Source organism: Melanerpes formicivorus, unplaced genomic scaffold (genome assembly GCF_026170545.1).
Source record: "Melanerpes formicivorus ecotype bairdi unplaced genomic scaffold, bMelFor1.0.p_v2 SCAF_1, whole genome shotgun sequence".
In the NCBI taxonomy this organism is placed as follows: Eukaryota; Metazoa; Chordata; class Aves; order Piciformes; family Picidae; genus Melanerpes; species Melanerpes formicivorus.
The window spans coordinates 22,918,118-22,930,577 of record NW_027142353.1 but is presented as its reverse complement, the minus strand read 5'-3'; the positions used below and the strand labels follow the sequence as shown (position 1 = coordinate 22,930,577).

General features: G+C 42.0%; 1 protein-coding gene across 4 annotated transcripts in view; it reads right to left on the bottom strand.

The window, feature by feature from the left end:
- ARHGEF7 (Rho guanine nucleotide exchange factor 7) overlaps positions 1–12,460 on the bottom strand; it is a 135,092-nt gene that overhangs the window by 39,923 nt on the left and 82,709 nt on the right. For all 4 annotated transcript variants that reach the window (XM_068171196.1, XM_068171247.1, XM_068171307.1 and 1 more), the window contains one exon: positions 9,645–9,767. In XM_068171196.1, coding sequence (XP_068027297.1) covers positions 9,645–9,767 — 123 coding nt within the window. The remainder of the gene's footprint in view (positions 1–9,644; positions 9,768–12,460) is intronic.

The window sequence follows — 12,460 nt, the reverse complement described above, 5'->3', positions numbered from 1 at the left end:
TTCATCTGTGAAAGTCCTTCTGTCAGAAGGCACTCAATGGTTCTAAAAGTCAATTTGCTATGTATATGACACCAATGCTCTGCACAGCACAGCTAGATCCCTGTCAGCAACGAAGTTCGATTACATATGGTAGTTGGTAACTATCTTCATCTATTTTATTGTAAGTGAAACATATCTGCTACAAGAACCCACAAATAGCAAACATTTCAAGTTCATTCTTTGCCTGTTGTTCACTTCAGCTACACCCAGCCCTGTCTGCCAAACTTCAACTGCTCTTTCACATTATCTGCTATTCTTCCTCATTTCAGGCAGCACAATCCATACTCTTATGTATACAGCTTCTGCTTCTTCCCCAACACAACATGTTCTACAGGATGTGCCAACTACAAATACCACAAACCATTCAATGTAACATTGTTCTGACCAGTGCTAATTCTGGCCTTCAAACTGGGAAGAGGCAGACTTCTTCATTCCTAATTACTTAGGCCATCTCCATGCTGCTGGTGGATACACATACATTATACAAATGGCATTTGCTCAGCTATCCACTAACAATGCTTGCACTTTTCCCCCTCCTCCATGCCTGTCTTTCTATGCCTCTGCAGTAGGAGGAGAACTGCTTACCGTTTCACCCACTCACATTTAATTTTCATTACCAGTGTAACACTTTTTCCCTACTTCAATATAAAATAGATAGAAGACAATATGGAAAACAAACAAAAAAAAAACACAACAAAAAACCCAAACACCCCTCACTGTAGCCTGAATTAAAATCGAGTACTTGGAAGCCGGAAATAAAAAACCCACACAGGTACTATCTTACTTCTGCCTACTCCGCAACGCCTTGACTGAACACACTGGTCACACAATGTTGCAGCAGTTTCCAGGCAGTTCACTGCTCTTCACCCAAGACATTTGCTTGTTTATCACCTCTTTTTTTACTTAATCACAGTGTAGGAACCTACAGAGCAAGTTTATACTTAAGCTCACTTAAAATGTACACAATGTCCTGAAAAACAGGCTTAGCAATGGCATCATCAGGAAGCCTTTTACAGGGAGCAGTGTTAATAGGGCTATTTAAAACTGAATGACATGGCTTTCCTCCAACGTTTCCAAGCCGCATACGTTCTTTCAAACACTTCTGTGCTTCCCCCCAAGTTTTGACATGTCAGTTTGTTCAACCTTTAGTATGAACACACACTTTTAATACAATACAACCCAAAATTTTGTTTGAGAACTTCCATCATGCAGTCCCCATTTGCAGTATACCCATGCTAAAATCAACCTGCTACCTCTGCAGCCAAAAAATCAACCTGCTACCTCTGCAGCCAAAAAATCAACCTGCTACCTCTGCAGCCAAAAAAATCAACCTGCTACCTCTGCAGGACAAAAAAAAAAAAAAAAATACCTGTCAATATGGATCTTAGTTTAATCCTTAAAGGGAGCATCCTTTATTTATTCACAAATGACAAACAATACATAACATAGTGGAAAAGCTCACTTTCCATGAAATATGAGTGGGTAAGAACACAATCTGAATACCACAATAGTCCATAACAGCTCTTTAATTACTAGCAGCTTTAAAGTCAGTGTCATTAGCTTAAGAGTGCAGCTGCTTTGCCAAAGACAACGGCTCTTTTATGTCACACTTTTATGTCTAAAAGTACCACGCTCTCATAAGCGGTATGCTGAATAAAACTCCAGCCCACAGCTAAAGAGTATGCTTTATAAAAAGGTATCATTTCGCTGAACAGGAAATACTTTTGTACAGTGAAATCACGAACTTAGTCACAACTGCCTAAGCAACAAGCTTTTCAGAACGAGGTTGCTGAGATCTGAATTTACTGTGTCACTTAGACTAAAATGCAGAGCTGCATATGAAAGTGCTGTCCTCCATTTATGCTGAAATCTCAAGCTGAAGAGTTCTCCCCACTACAGACCGGAGTCAGTTCACAGCTTGTGATATTTTAAAGCTCACCATGAAAGGTGTCTTTAAGCTCTATTGATACATTCAAATTTTTATTAGCACAGCTGTCTCGAAAGCTGCAAATCAGACTGGGAAGAGCAACAAAGGAAGAAAACAAGTTCAGATGTGCCTACCATAACAAAAGAGGTGGGGGTGAAGCCATTTAAACTTGAGGAAAGCACATCCCCAAAGTAAAACATGTTTAAAATCACAACTTACACTTCTGTAGTCGGTCTCTGTTTGTAATAGATGGAGCATGAGCTATCACTGCTGAGGGGTCTGAGGACTGCACACAGGCACCTCATTTTGAGAGCGTTGTGGCACAGCTTGGCTCAACAACCCCTTAACCACGGCTTTTTATTTCCTAGTGCTAAACTTCCCAGTCAAGCTCCTCTCCCAGGATCTGCTGCTTGGTGTATGACATCAGCCTGCATGCTCAGGGATGCACCAAAGAGGGGGAGGCACAAAGACTTTCCTGACTCAAACTGATCAGTATTCTGTGCTCCAGTTACTCAGGGTAATTGTGATAGTTCAGCTCCACAAATTTTATCCAGACTGTGATGCAAGCGTAGAATATACTTTGGATACGTTATCTAAGAGAACAGAAGAATCTAGCAAAATAAATGTCTGAACAAGCAAAGATTTATGAATAGCTTTCTTGCAGCTGGGAACTGGTTCAACACTTGCCACTTCACAAAATGAAGTAGGCATATATTACTAATTTTCATTTGCCTTTTCATTGAATTAAAGGGTTCGGGGTATTTTAAACATTTTTCTTCCATTGTGTTTTATAAGAAATGTATTTAAAAGAACATTCTTTAAAAGAAATAAATAGTGGTGCTTAAACATTAGAAAAGCTTAATCCAAAACCCTGCAAATGGCATACTTCAATGCTGATCACATTGGGTCTGCACTCTGAAAAGTTTCTTTGGAAGAATTTTATGTTCACTGATCACTAAAGGCCTCTAATTTGTTTTCAGTATTATTAACCTTCCTGTGAGTTCTATATTCAAATATCCTGCTTCATTATTTGGGATATAGTCCACAGTCCTAGTCCTGGCTTCCACCTTCCCTTGTTCATTGCTAGAGTTTGCCCTTGCACTGAACTTCATGGTTGGTGATCTTCCTCAGGTAGGCAACATCACATGCTCCTTGGACTCCTTACTCCACTGCAATTATCTATTTCTGTACTTTGTCTCCAAATGTTTTTGTGTGTGGTTTTTTTTTTATCTATTCAAGGGGAAAATCTTCTTTCATGTCTTAGGATGCTCATCATGTTTCTTCTCCAAAATCAAGCATACGTCTATGATCACAAGCACACAGCAATCAGTGCTACTTTGTCTAAACACTACACCCTCAAGGCAGTTCTGCTATCATCAGCTAGTAAATTCTCTCCTAAAATAACACCATTTAATTGCATTAGATCACCTACCCTTGAACTAGGGTTCACAAAAAAGCCTATAGGACATTAGAAATTGAAACCTCAAACACTGCTGCCAGAGGGATAATTATTATGGAATAAAGTAAATAAAACAGATTGCATACAGCAGCATTGTAGCCACAATGAGAGAAGGAACAGGGAATACAAGCTAAGAGGCAGAGGTGGAAATATGCAGAACACTGATCTCTGCAAGAGCAAACATTCAGCTGTACCTGTCAAGCTCCACCTCTTCAGCACTAGCCGGGGACTCAGAACACAGTTAAAAGACACAATCACAGGCCTACAGGAAAGTAAATTAATTGGTTCAAATTCTTGATTCATTACACTGCAAGAGTTTTAATTCTTGGGGGAAAAAATAAAAAAGGCTCTGAAACAATTTTCCACACAGTAAATTCCCTTCAAATGTCAAGGCTGTATAAAAAAGAGAAAAATTATGTTGAGTACCACCGCTAACATCTTGATAAAATTTACAGAGCCACATTAGAGGGCAGAAGGGCTCTGCAGAGGGACCTCGACCGACTGGACAGAGAAGCAGAGTCCAATAGGATTGTATTCAACAAATCCAAATGCCAGGTGCTGCACTTTGGCCACAACCACCACAGGCAGAGCTACAGGCTGGGGTCGGAGTGGCTGGAGAGCTGCCAAACAGAAAGGGACCTGGTGGTGCTGATTGACAGCTGCCTAAACATGAGCCAGCAGTGTGCCCAGGTGGCCAAGAAGGACAATGGCATCCTGGCCTGTATCAGGAATAGTGCAGCCAGCAGGAGTGGGGAAGTCGTTGTGCCCCTGTACTCTGCATTGGTTAGGCCACACCTTGAGTCCTGTGTCCAGTTCTGGGCCCCTCAGTTTAGGAAAGATGGTGACTTCCTGGAACATGTCCAGAGAAGGGCAACAAAGTTGGTGAGGGGTTTTGAACACAAGCCCTGTGAAGAGAGGCTGAGGGAGCTGGGGTTGATAAGCCTGGAGAAGAGGAGGCTCAGAGGAGACCTTATTGCTCTCGACAACTACTTGAAGTAAAGTTGTAGACAGGTGGGAGCTGGTCTCATCTCCCAGGCAACCAGCACCAGAACAAGAGGACATAATCTCAAGCTGTGCCAGGGAAGGTTCAGACTGGATGTTAGGAAGAAGTTCTGCACAGAGAGAGTGATTGCCCATTGGAATGTGCTGCCTGGGGAGGTGGTGGAGTCACCATCATTGGAGGTGTTTAGGAGGAGACTTGATAGGGTGCTTGGTTGCATGGTTTAGTTGATTAGATAGTGTTGGATGATGGGTTGGACTCGATCTTGAAGGTCTCTTCCAACCTGGTTTATTCTACTCTATATGGAAACAAGAATAGAACCTATTCCCAAACTTCACAAAAAAATTGTTTTGTTGTGGTTGATTGTCAGAAGAAAACACAACAACAGAAACATGTTCCTCTGGAACCTGAATGCCTATGTGGGTTCCATTAGGTTTTACTTCCATTTCTGCATATCCCTATATCCTCAAATCTCTAGTGAAATCCATCTCAATATTCTATGAATAATTAAGTTAAGGAAATGAAGTATGCCTGCAGCTTTGAAGACTGGAAATGCATGTAAAAAAATAATCTATTAAGCAATATAATTATCCCACTTCATCCCAACTGTATTTACATAAAACATGCATATGTATGTATAAGCACATATATGCGCTCATGTATGATCAAGAAGCACAGGACCGGGCAGAGTGAGCGGAAGCACAGGACCGGGCAGAGTGAGCGGAAGCACAGGACCGGGCAGAGTGAGCGGAAGCACAGGACCGGGCAGAGTGAGCGGAAGCACAGGACCGGGCAGAGTGAGCGGAAGCACAGGACCGGGCAGAGTGAGCGGAAGCACAGGACCGGGCAGAGTGAGCGGAAGCACAGGACCGGGCAGAGTGAGCGGAAGCACAGGACCGGGCAGAGTGAGCGGAAGCACAGGACCGGGCAGAGTGAGCGGAAGCACAGGACCGGGCAGAGTGAGCGGAAGCACAGGACCGGGCAGAGTGAGCGGAAGCACAGGACCGGGCAGAGTGAGCGGAAGCACAGGACCGGGCAGAGTGAGCGGAAGCACAGGACCGGGCAGAGTGAGCGGAAGCACAGGACCGGGCAGAGTGAGCGGAAGCACAGGACCGGGCAGAGTGAGCGGAAGCACAGGACCGGGCAGAGTGAGCGGAAGCACAGGACCGGGCAGAGTGAGCGGAAGCACAGGACCGGGCAGAGTGAGCGGAAGCACAGGACCGGGCAGAGTGAGCGGAAGCACAGGACCGGGCAGAGTGAGCGGAAGCACAGGACCGGGCAGAGTGAGCGGAAGCACAGGACCGGGCAGAGTGAGCGGAAGCACAGGACCGGGCAGAGTGAGCGGAAGCACAGGACCGGGCAGAGTGAGCGGAAGCACAGGACCGGGCAGAGTGAGCGGAAGCACAGGACCGGGCAGAGTGAGCGGAAGCACAGGACAGGGCAGAGTGAGCGGAAGCACAGGACAGGGCAGAGTGAGCGGAAGCACAGGACAGGGCAGAGTGAGCGGAAGCACAGGACAGGGCAGAGTGAGCGGAAGCACAGGACAGGGCAGAGTGAGCGGAAGCACAGGACAGGGCAGAGTGAGCGGAAGCACAGGACAGGGCAGAGTGAGCGGAAGCACAGGACAGGGCAGAGTGAGCGGAAGCACAGGACAGGGCAGAGTGAGCGGAAGCACAGGACAGGGCAGAGTGAGCGGAAGCACAGGACAGGGCAGAGTGAGCGGAAGCACAGGACAGGGCAGAGTGAGCGGAAGCACAGGACAGGGCAGAGTGAGCGGAAGCACAGGACAGGGCAGAGTGAGCGGAAGCACAGGACAGGGCAGAGTGAGCGGAAGCACAGGACAGGGCAGAGTGAGCGGAAGCACAGGACAGGGCAGAGTGAGCGGAAGCACAGGACAGGGCAGAGTGAGCGGAAGCACAGGACAGGGCAGAGTGAGCGGAAGCACAGGACAGGGCAGAGTGAGCGGAAGCACAGGACAGGGCAGAGTGAGCGGAAGCACAGGACAGGGCAGAGTGAGCGGAAGCACAGGACAGGGCAGAGTGAGCGGAAGCACAGACTGGCATTCATACTGAATGGCATCAAAAAGAGACAGTGACATTCAAACTGAATGAATCTTTCACATCTCCAGCCTCACCTCAAGAACTGCTATTTAGAGATGTCACCAAAAATGCTATTCAAAAGAGAAACTTTTCACTCTAAGTCCAAAATAATAGGAACATCACCATGTTTTATCTACACAGATGGATACATAGAGAGTCTTTAACAGGTCTCAAACATTTTAACATGTAACAGCTCTGCTTACGAAACAGGCCTGATACTTCAGAAAATGACATATAAAAACCTCCATAGCAGATAACAGCTTACAATTTTGATGATACTGTGATGCAACTGGTTAAAGAAACAGAGTTAACACTTCAAAATTACAGTAAGTTATTTTTAGTCAGTGTCAGTAAAAATAACAAGTAGTATATTCTATAGAAACAAAAAGAGGTTGTTTCTCAAGTTTCACCAAAAGCAATTATCTAGGAGACTTGTTTCATTTCTTTTTTGATAGTATGGCTCTCACCAAAAGCAAGTAAACTTTTATAAACTGCAGAAAAAAGCAATTTTGTTATAGAAGAATTTACTGCTTTTTTTTCAGAAGCACAGTTAACGCATATGTGTTCAGTTTAAGAAGTGCACAGAATTTATGGCAGGAAAGAATCTGCTGTGGACAGCAAGAATTCATGTTCCAAATCAAACCACTCGAGACTGTTCCTTTTTTCTCTAAAACACTACCAAATAGCACAGCTGTTACAAACAGGATATCCAAATCAAATAAGTCAGCAAATATTTATTTCTCCGCTGTATTTTTTGTGGTATTGAAACACAAAATGGTTTTGAACCCTCAGCTGAAACCGTATGTTGTAGTTCAAGGCCTGCAGGGGCAGACAGAAATTCACCTCCCTCGGTGGACCCCAAGGTGTATGGGAAATCCTACCCCACCCCAGGTCATGTTTATTCCCTCCCATTTCCTGCTTACCCTCTATATAAGGGGGGGCAATTTCCAGCCTTGCTGTCTCTTACCTTCACTTCCCTGACTGGTGGAGCTTGGTGCTGTTGCTGAGAGCTGGGGACCACAGGGCCAGGCCTGCTACCTTGCGTCAGGGAATCCATTGCTATCCAGCCTGGTTCTGTGTGTGCATGTATATATATCCCTTTCCCTAATAGCTCTGTGCCTTCCTCTTCCCTAAATACCTTTTATTTTTTGTACTTTCTTAACTTCTAATTTCTGTTCTTTTGTTAGCCCTTTTACCTCCCCTGCCTACCCTTTTCCCTATAGGGGCAGTAAAGGTTCAGGCTTAAAGCCACCTACTTCATGGCAGCTGTCTCCAGCACTTTTTAGTGAAGCCACTTGCTGCCCATAGCAATAGCAGTCAACAAAATGAAGGGCTCAGAATAATAAAATAGAATAAAAATTTAAAAGCACAAACAGGATTTACTTCTGTTGACTCATGCCTGGTAGTACAACAGCATTAAAAGAAAAGCCATTTACCATCACTTCCCTTCAGCCATCTCTTACAAAGAATACTATTACTTTGAATCTACTTCCACATCCAAATTACTTAACTGCTCTTCAACACTTAGATGGACTTCACCATGATTCCATAGCGAAGCTGACTTCACAAACCAGAAACTGAGTATTTATTTTTTTACACAAGCTATATGTGAAGCAGCACAGAAGAAAAAATGCTTCTTTTCTCCATTTGCAGAACAAACAGCTCTCCTCCCTTGCATTTCTATTATTGTTTCTCAGGCATGGCTGTTCCTTTGTTCTTTTCAAGACTTCTAAAAGTTAGGATAATCCTTTACAAATATGTCCAGATCTAAAGAAAAGTAGATGACTACTTCACTATCACTCTACCATCTTCCATCCATAGATTAAATCCTAAACCTCTGTATGGAAAGAGTTTAAAGGCACAAAACCAAACAACCAAAACCTAAGCCTAAGAGTACTGGGGGGAAAAAATAAAACAAAAAACCTCAAACACCAACAACAGCTTGTATCACCTAAGTATTCTGGCATTTAAAGAAAGTGCTACTAGGGTAAGTCATCCAAAAGAAAACAGGGGTTTCATGAGGTGATTTTAAATATTTTTTTCTTGTTTAATTTCTGCCTATATTGCAACACGAATTTGCAGCTTAATCTTTTAAAGTGGGGCTGGAAGACAGTTACACACCTCAGTAACACAAGCAATAGTTCATAATATTTGGTAGCTAGAAGGGTTTTTTTTATTTATACTGAGTAAAGCTCACAAGTGTGCCACAGTTAAAATGCAAGTTCTTGGTAGAAGCTAAAGCTATAGGAAAGCAACTGTGCTCCTCTGATTTAGAAGAGCTCAAAATATTCAAAGTATTTTTATGTTAGTCCACCACAAGGTGAAGAAAACATGGGAAAAAAGCAAAAAGAATAGATAATCAGCTAGCATATGTCCCATGGTTCTGTCCTGCACAAGCAAACAATCAGCCCCAAACTCAGTTTGCTGCAGCATATGATCATCAGAAGAATACATAGGGCAAGTTTGTGAAAGCAGATGCCTTCAATCAAATTCTGGCCTCCACTCTCTTCCCTCAAGGTCATACAAGGCATCTTCCAAGCAAACTCAAATTCAGGCCCAAAGCTTAGCAACCTCCATCATGTTAACGTATCATCTTACTCCTTACACGCAGGAAATGATTTAGCAAATTTGAAAAGCTCACACTCCTTTCATATCACTCAAAAGCTGAGTGTATAACACTATAAATTTAAGTACATAAAAATGTACAAGCTTTTACAGGGCTAAGTTACAACTTTCTATTAGTAATCATGTCAATTATGCCACAACTTCACTAACTAGTTTCGCCTCTGCATTTTTTGAAGTCAAAGATGACAATCAGTACACTTTGGTTTCCATACTCAAGAGTTCAGCATATGCTCTTTAAATGATAAAATGCTCTCAAACACTTGATAACATGCTGCCAAAAATGACAAGCTGGTCCAGACCATATAGAACAGCTTACAGTGTGGAGTCTTCTTGTCTTGAATAAACAAACAAGAACAAACCACCAGTAGTACTACTTTTTTCTCCCCTAGAAAAGCCCTAGCATACCAAAAGCCTGTGAAGAGACACATTACAGCTTTACAATTCAAGTGTATTCTATGCATTTGTATCGCATTTAAGACCACCAAGTTAATGTACCTGTGTTCTGTGAGAACATTTACTGCTGATGGATGGTTGGCACAGTATGCAAGGTATAAGTTTTTCATTTGTGACATCAAATTTAGAAAACATCCTCCAACCCTCTGCTGAGCTTCAGGCAACCTGAAAAACAAGTAATAAAGATTAAATTAGTATAATATCAATATGGAAATAAACTAAAGTCTAGGAAAAATAGTGCATACTGGGTTTTTGTTTGTTTCTGTTCTGTTGTTGTGTGTATTGGTTATTGTATTTAGGAAGTCAGACTTCTGTGGTCACTGACGAGCAACCTACAGCTTTCTCTTCCTTCTTTACAGCTTCAAGCCTTTAACAGTCAGGCCTGGATATGTCAAGACAGTAGAGGCAAAATATGGTATATACCTCTAAGACAATCATTCAGCATAATTTTTTCAAGAATTAGTGGTAATTAGCACTTTAAGAGTTGGATTTTTGTTCAAAATACAGCAATTAGAACAGTATACATACACATAAGCCAAATCTCAAAAGTAGTATCTCAACACTTAAGTAAAAACTGGATGGAGTAACAGAAGGAGTCTCTCCCTCTGCCCTTCACTAGCAGAGAGGATAAGCACAATTATGTTCAGAGGAGCTTATTTTGTCTAGCATAAAATGGTGCTTAAACAGCAGCAGCATCAGTAATTTGGAAAAAAAAAGAAGGTAACTCAGCAAAAGCAGCAGTATTTAGAATAAAAGCTGACTAACACAATCTTGGTAAACCTAATCACTTCTTATGTTTATCAGAAAAATATACACATTTATTCACCTAAGGGAGGACAGGATAAGAATAAAAATGAATATATAGTGTACTTTTCAAATGGCTTCAACCAAAACTGTAATCTTAAATTGCAGTAAGATATTATCTGGAGTACAAATATCCCAAGCTAATTGTGAGACACCAACTTAAAACTGGTACAATAAGCAGAAAGCAGAAGTTTGACGTACAGATACAAAATCAGTCAAAGTAGAAAGAAAAAACAAAACAAACAAAACTCAATTCTTCCAGTCTTATGCTTAGCATGTCCTTAAGATGCCTTCTTTATGTGCAAATGAAAAGCACACGCATATTTTTTGTTTTACATCCAAAATAATTATCAAGTTAAACTGATGGAAAGAAGTACATATACTCTAATCAGGCAGGGTTCCTTAATGCTACCACATCACCAACTCAGAACCACTCAATTAACATCCTTACTAGATTGTTTCCCATGCAAGACAGAATAAACTGCACAACACTGTAAGGATGCCACAAGAGATGAAATCCTGTTATTTTTCTGTAAGAGCAACTCTCATTTGAACTATTAAGCCTTTTCTGTAGTAGGCTGTATGGCTAATAAATTACTGTAAAACCTACACTGAAGTTCACCAGAAGATGGGGCACTAAGTTTTCATCAGTCCTCATTACAAGCTTGTCCTTGACACCTTGTCTAAACCCACTGCACATGTGCAAGATTAAATGTTTCCACTTCTCCACAGTTTTACTCTCCTTGCCTAAAGACTGTGTCTCCTAACAACCATGCCAAATCTTTGCTGCTTCACAACGTGAGACAAGCAGTGAATTGTTGTTACCCATTTAACTATTCTTAACCCTGTATTTCACCCTGCTCTCAAGCTACATGAGTTCTCAGAAAGTACACAACAGACATACTGTTAGCTCTGTCAAAGGTTTACATACTTACATTAGTTTCAACAGTTCTCTGTAAGAACATCTCTTTTGGGAAAAAAAGAGTTTTTAGAGGCAAAGATCTTCTGTAATTGTCCTGAATACATACATAAAGTTAAAACATCATTGGTTAGTATACTCCCTCTGAAGAAGTGAGAGATGCTCCCATGAACTCCAGTTCAGCTTTCAAAAACAGTTGCTCCTCCAGGCATGGGATGCTCCCATCCTACTGAAACACTCTTGTCCCACTCCTTAGGTTTGCTCATAGTTAAAATTCAAAGGTCATCCCAATAAATATTTCCCTAAACTTCAGAACTCGTCTGTCTCCTATTAAACTGTTTGGTCCCCTCTGTATAGTGTTGTAAGAACTACTCAGTATGAAGTCAAAACCTATTGCACAAATCTTCCAAATACATGACAGGAGAAACACTTCCTTATTTGAGAGCAACATTCATTTCAGACACCCAAAAAATGGCAGCTGAATCCTCAGATTCAGCCCGATCCAATTTGACCGTAAAACTCCTCACACTAAATCCTAGGTCCTGTATTTTACTATCTGTCTTCATTTCTCTTTCAAAGGAAGCTTAAATTCTGAAACCAATAGAGTGCCTGCTTTTGCAGGTATTTAGGGGAAACCAGGGGCATTCCTCTGTACAAGGGAATGCCATTCTTACAGTCTTCCAACAGCATTGCCTGCCAGGCAGCTGGTCCCCTTCAATAAATCTAAGCATGAGTAAATAATGCACTCTTGGAGTAATAGATGCAGCAAAAGCCTCAAACTCTGAAGACTCAAGGCATGTAATTCAGAATTGAATAGTAAAAGGTTGCTGAAAACATCTAAATTGCTGTCTTCATACTTGGGGGGGAGAGAGGAGGAGGAGATGTTACGTAAATTATGGCACCAAGCAGACGTCTGCATCTTCTCAGCCTGCTGGTTCTTTTAGCAGAATTAAAGACTGACATTCTCTTCTACATGTTGCACATGCACTGCAACTTCATACTGCACACTCTTTGTTGAATTAAGATAATTAGCAGACTTCCTGAAGGGGTGGCAACTCATCCCCTTTTACTTTTCTAATCCATGCATTAGTTCCAAGTGTTCTACTATTTTCAGAGGAACAATTAAGTTATCTGT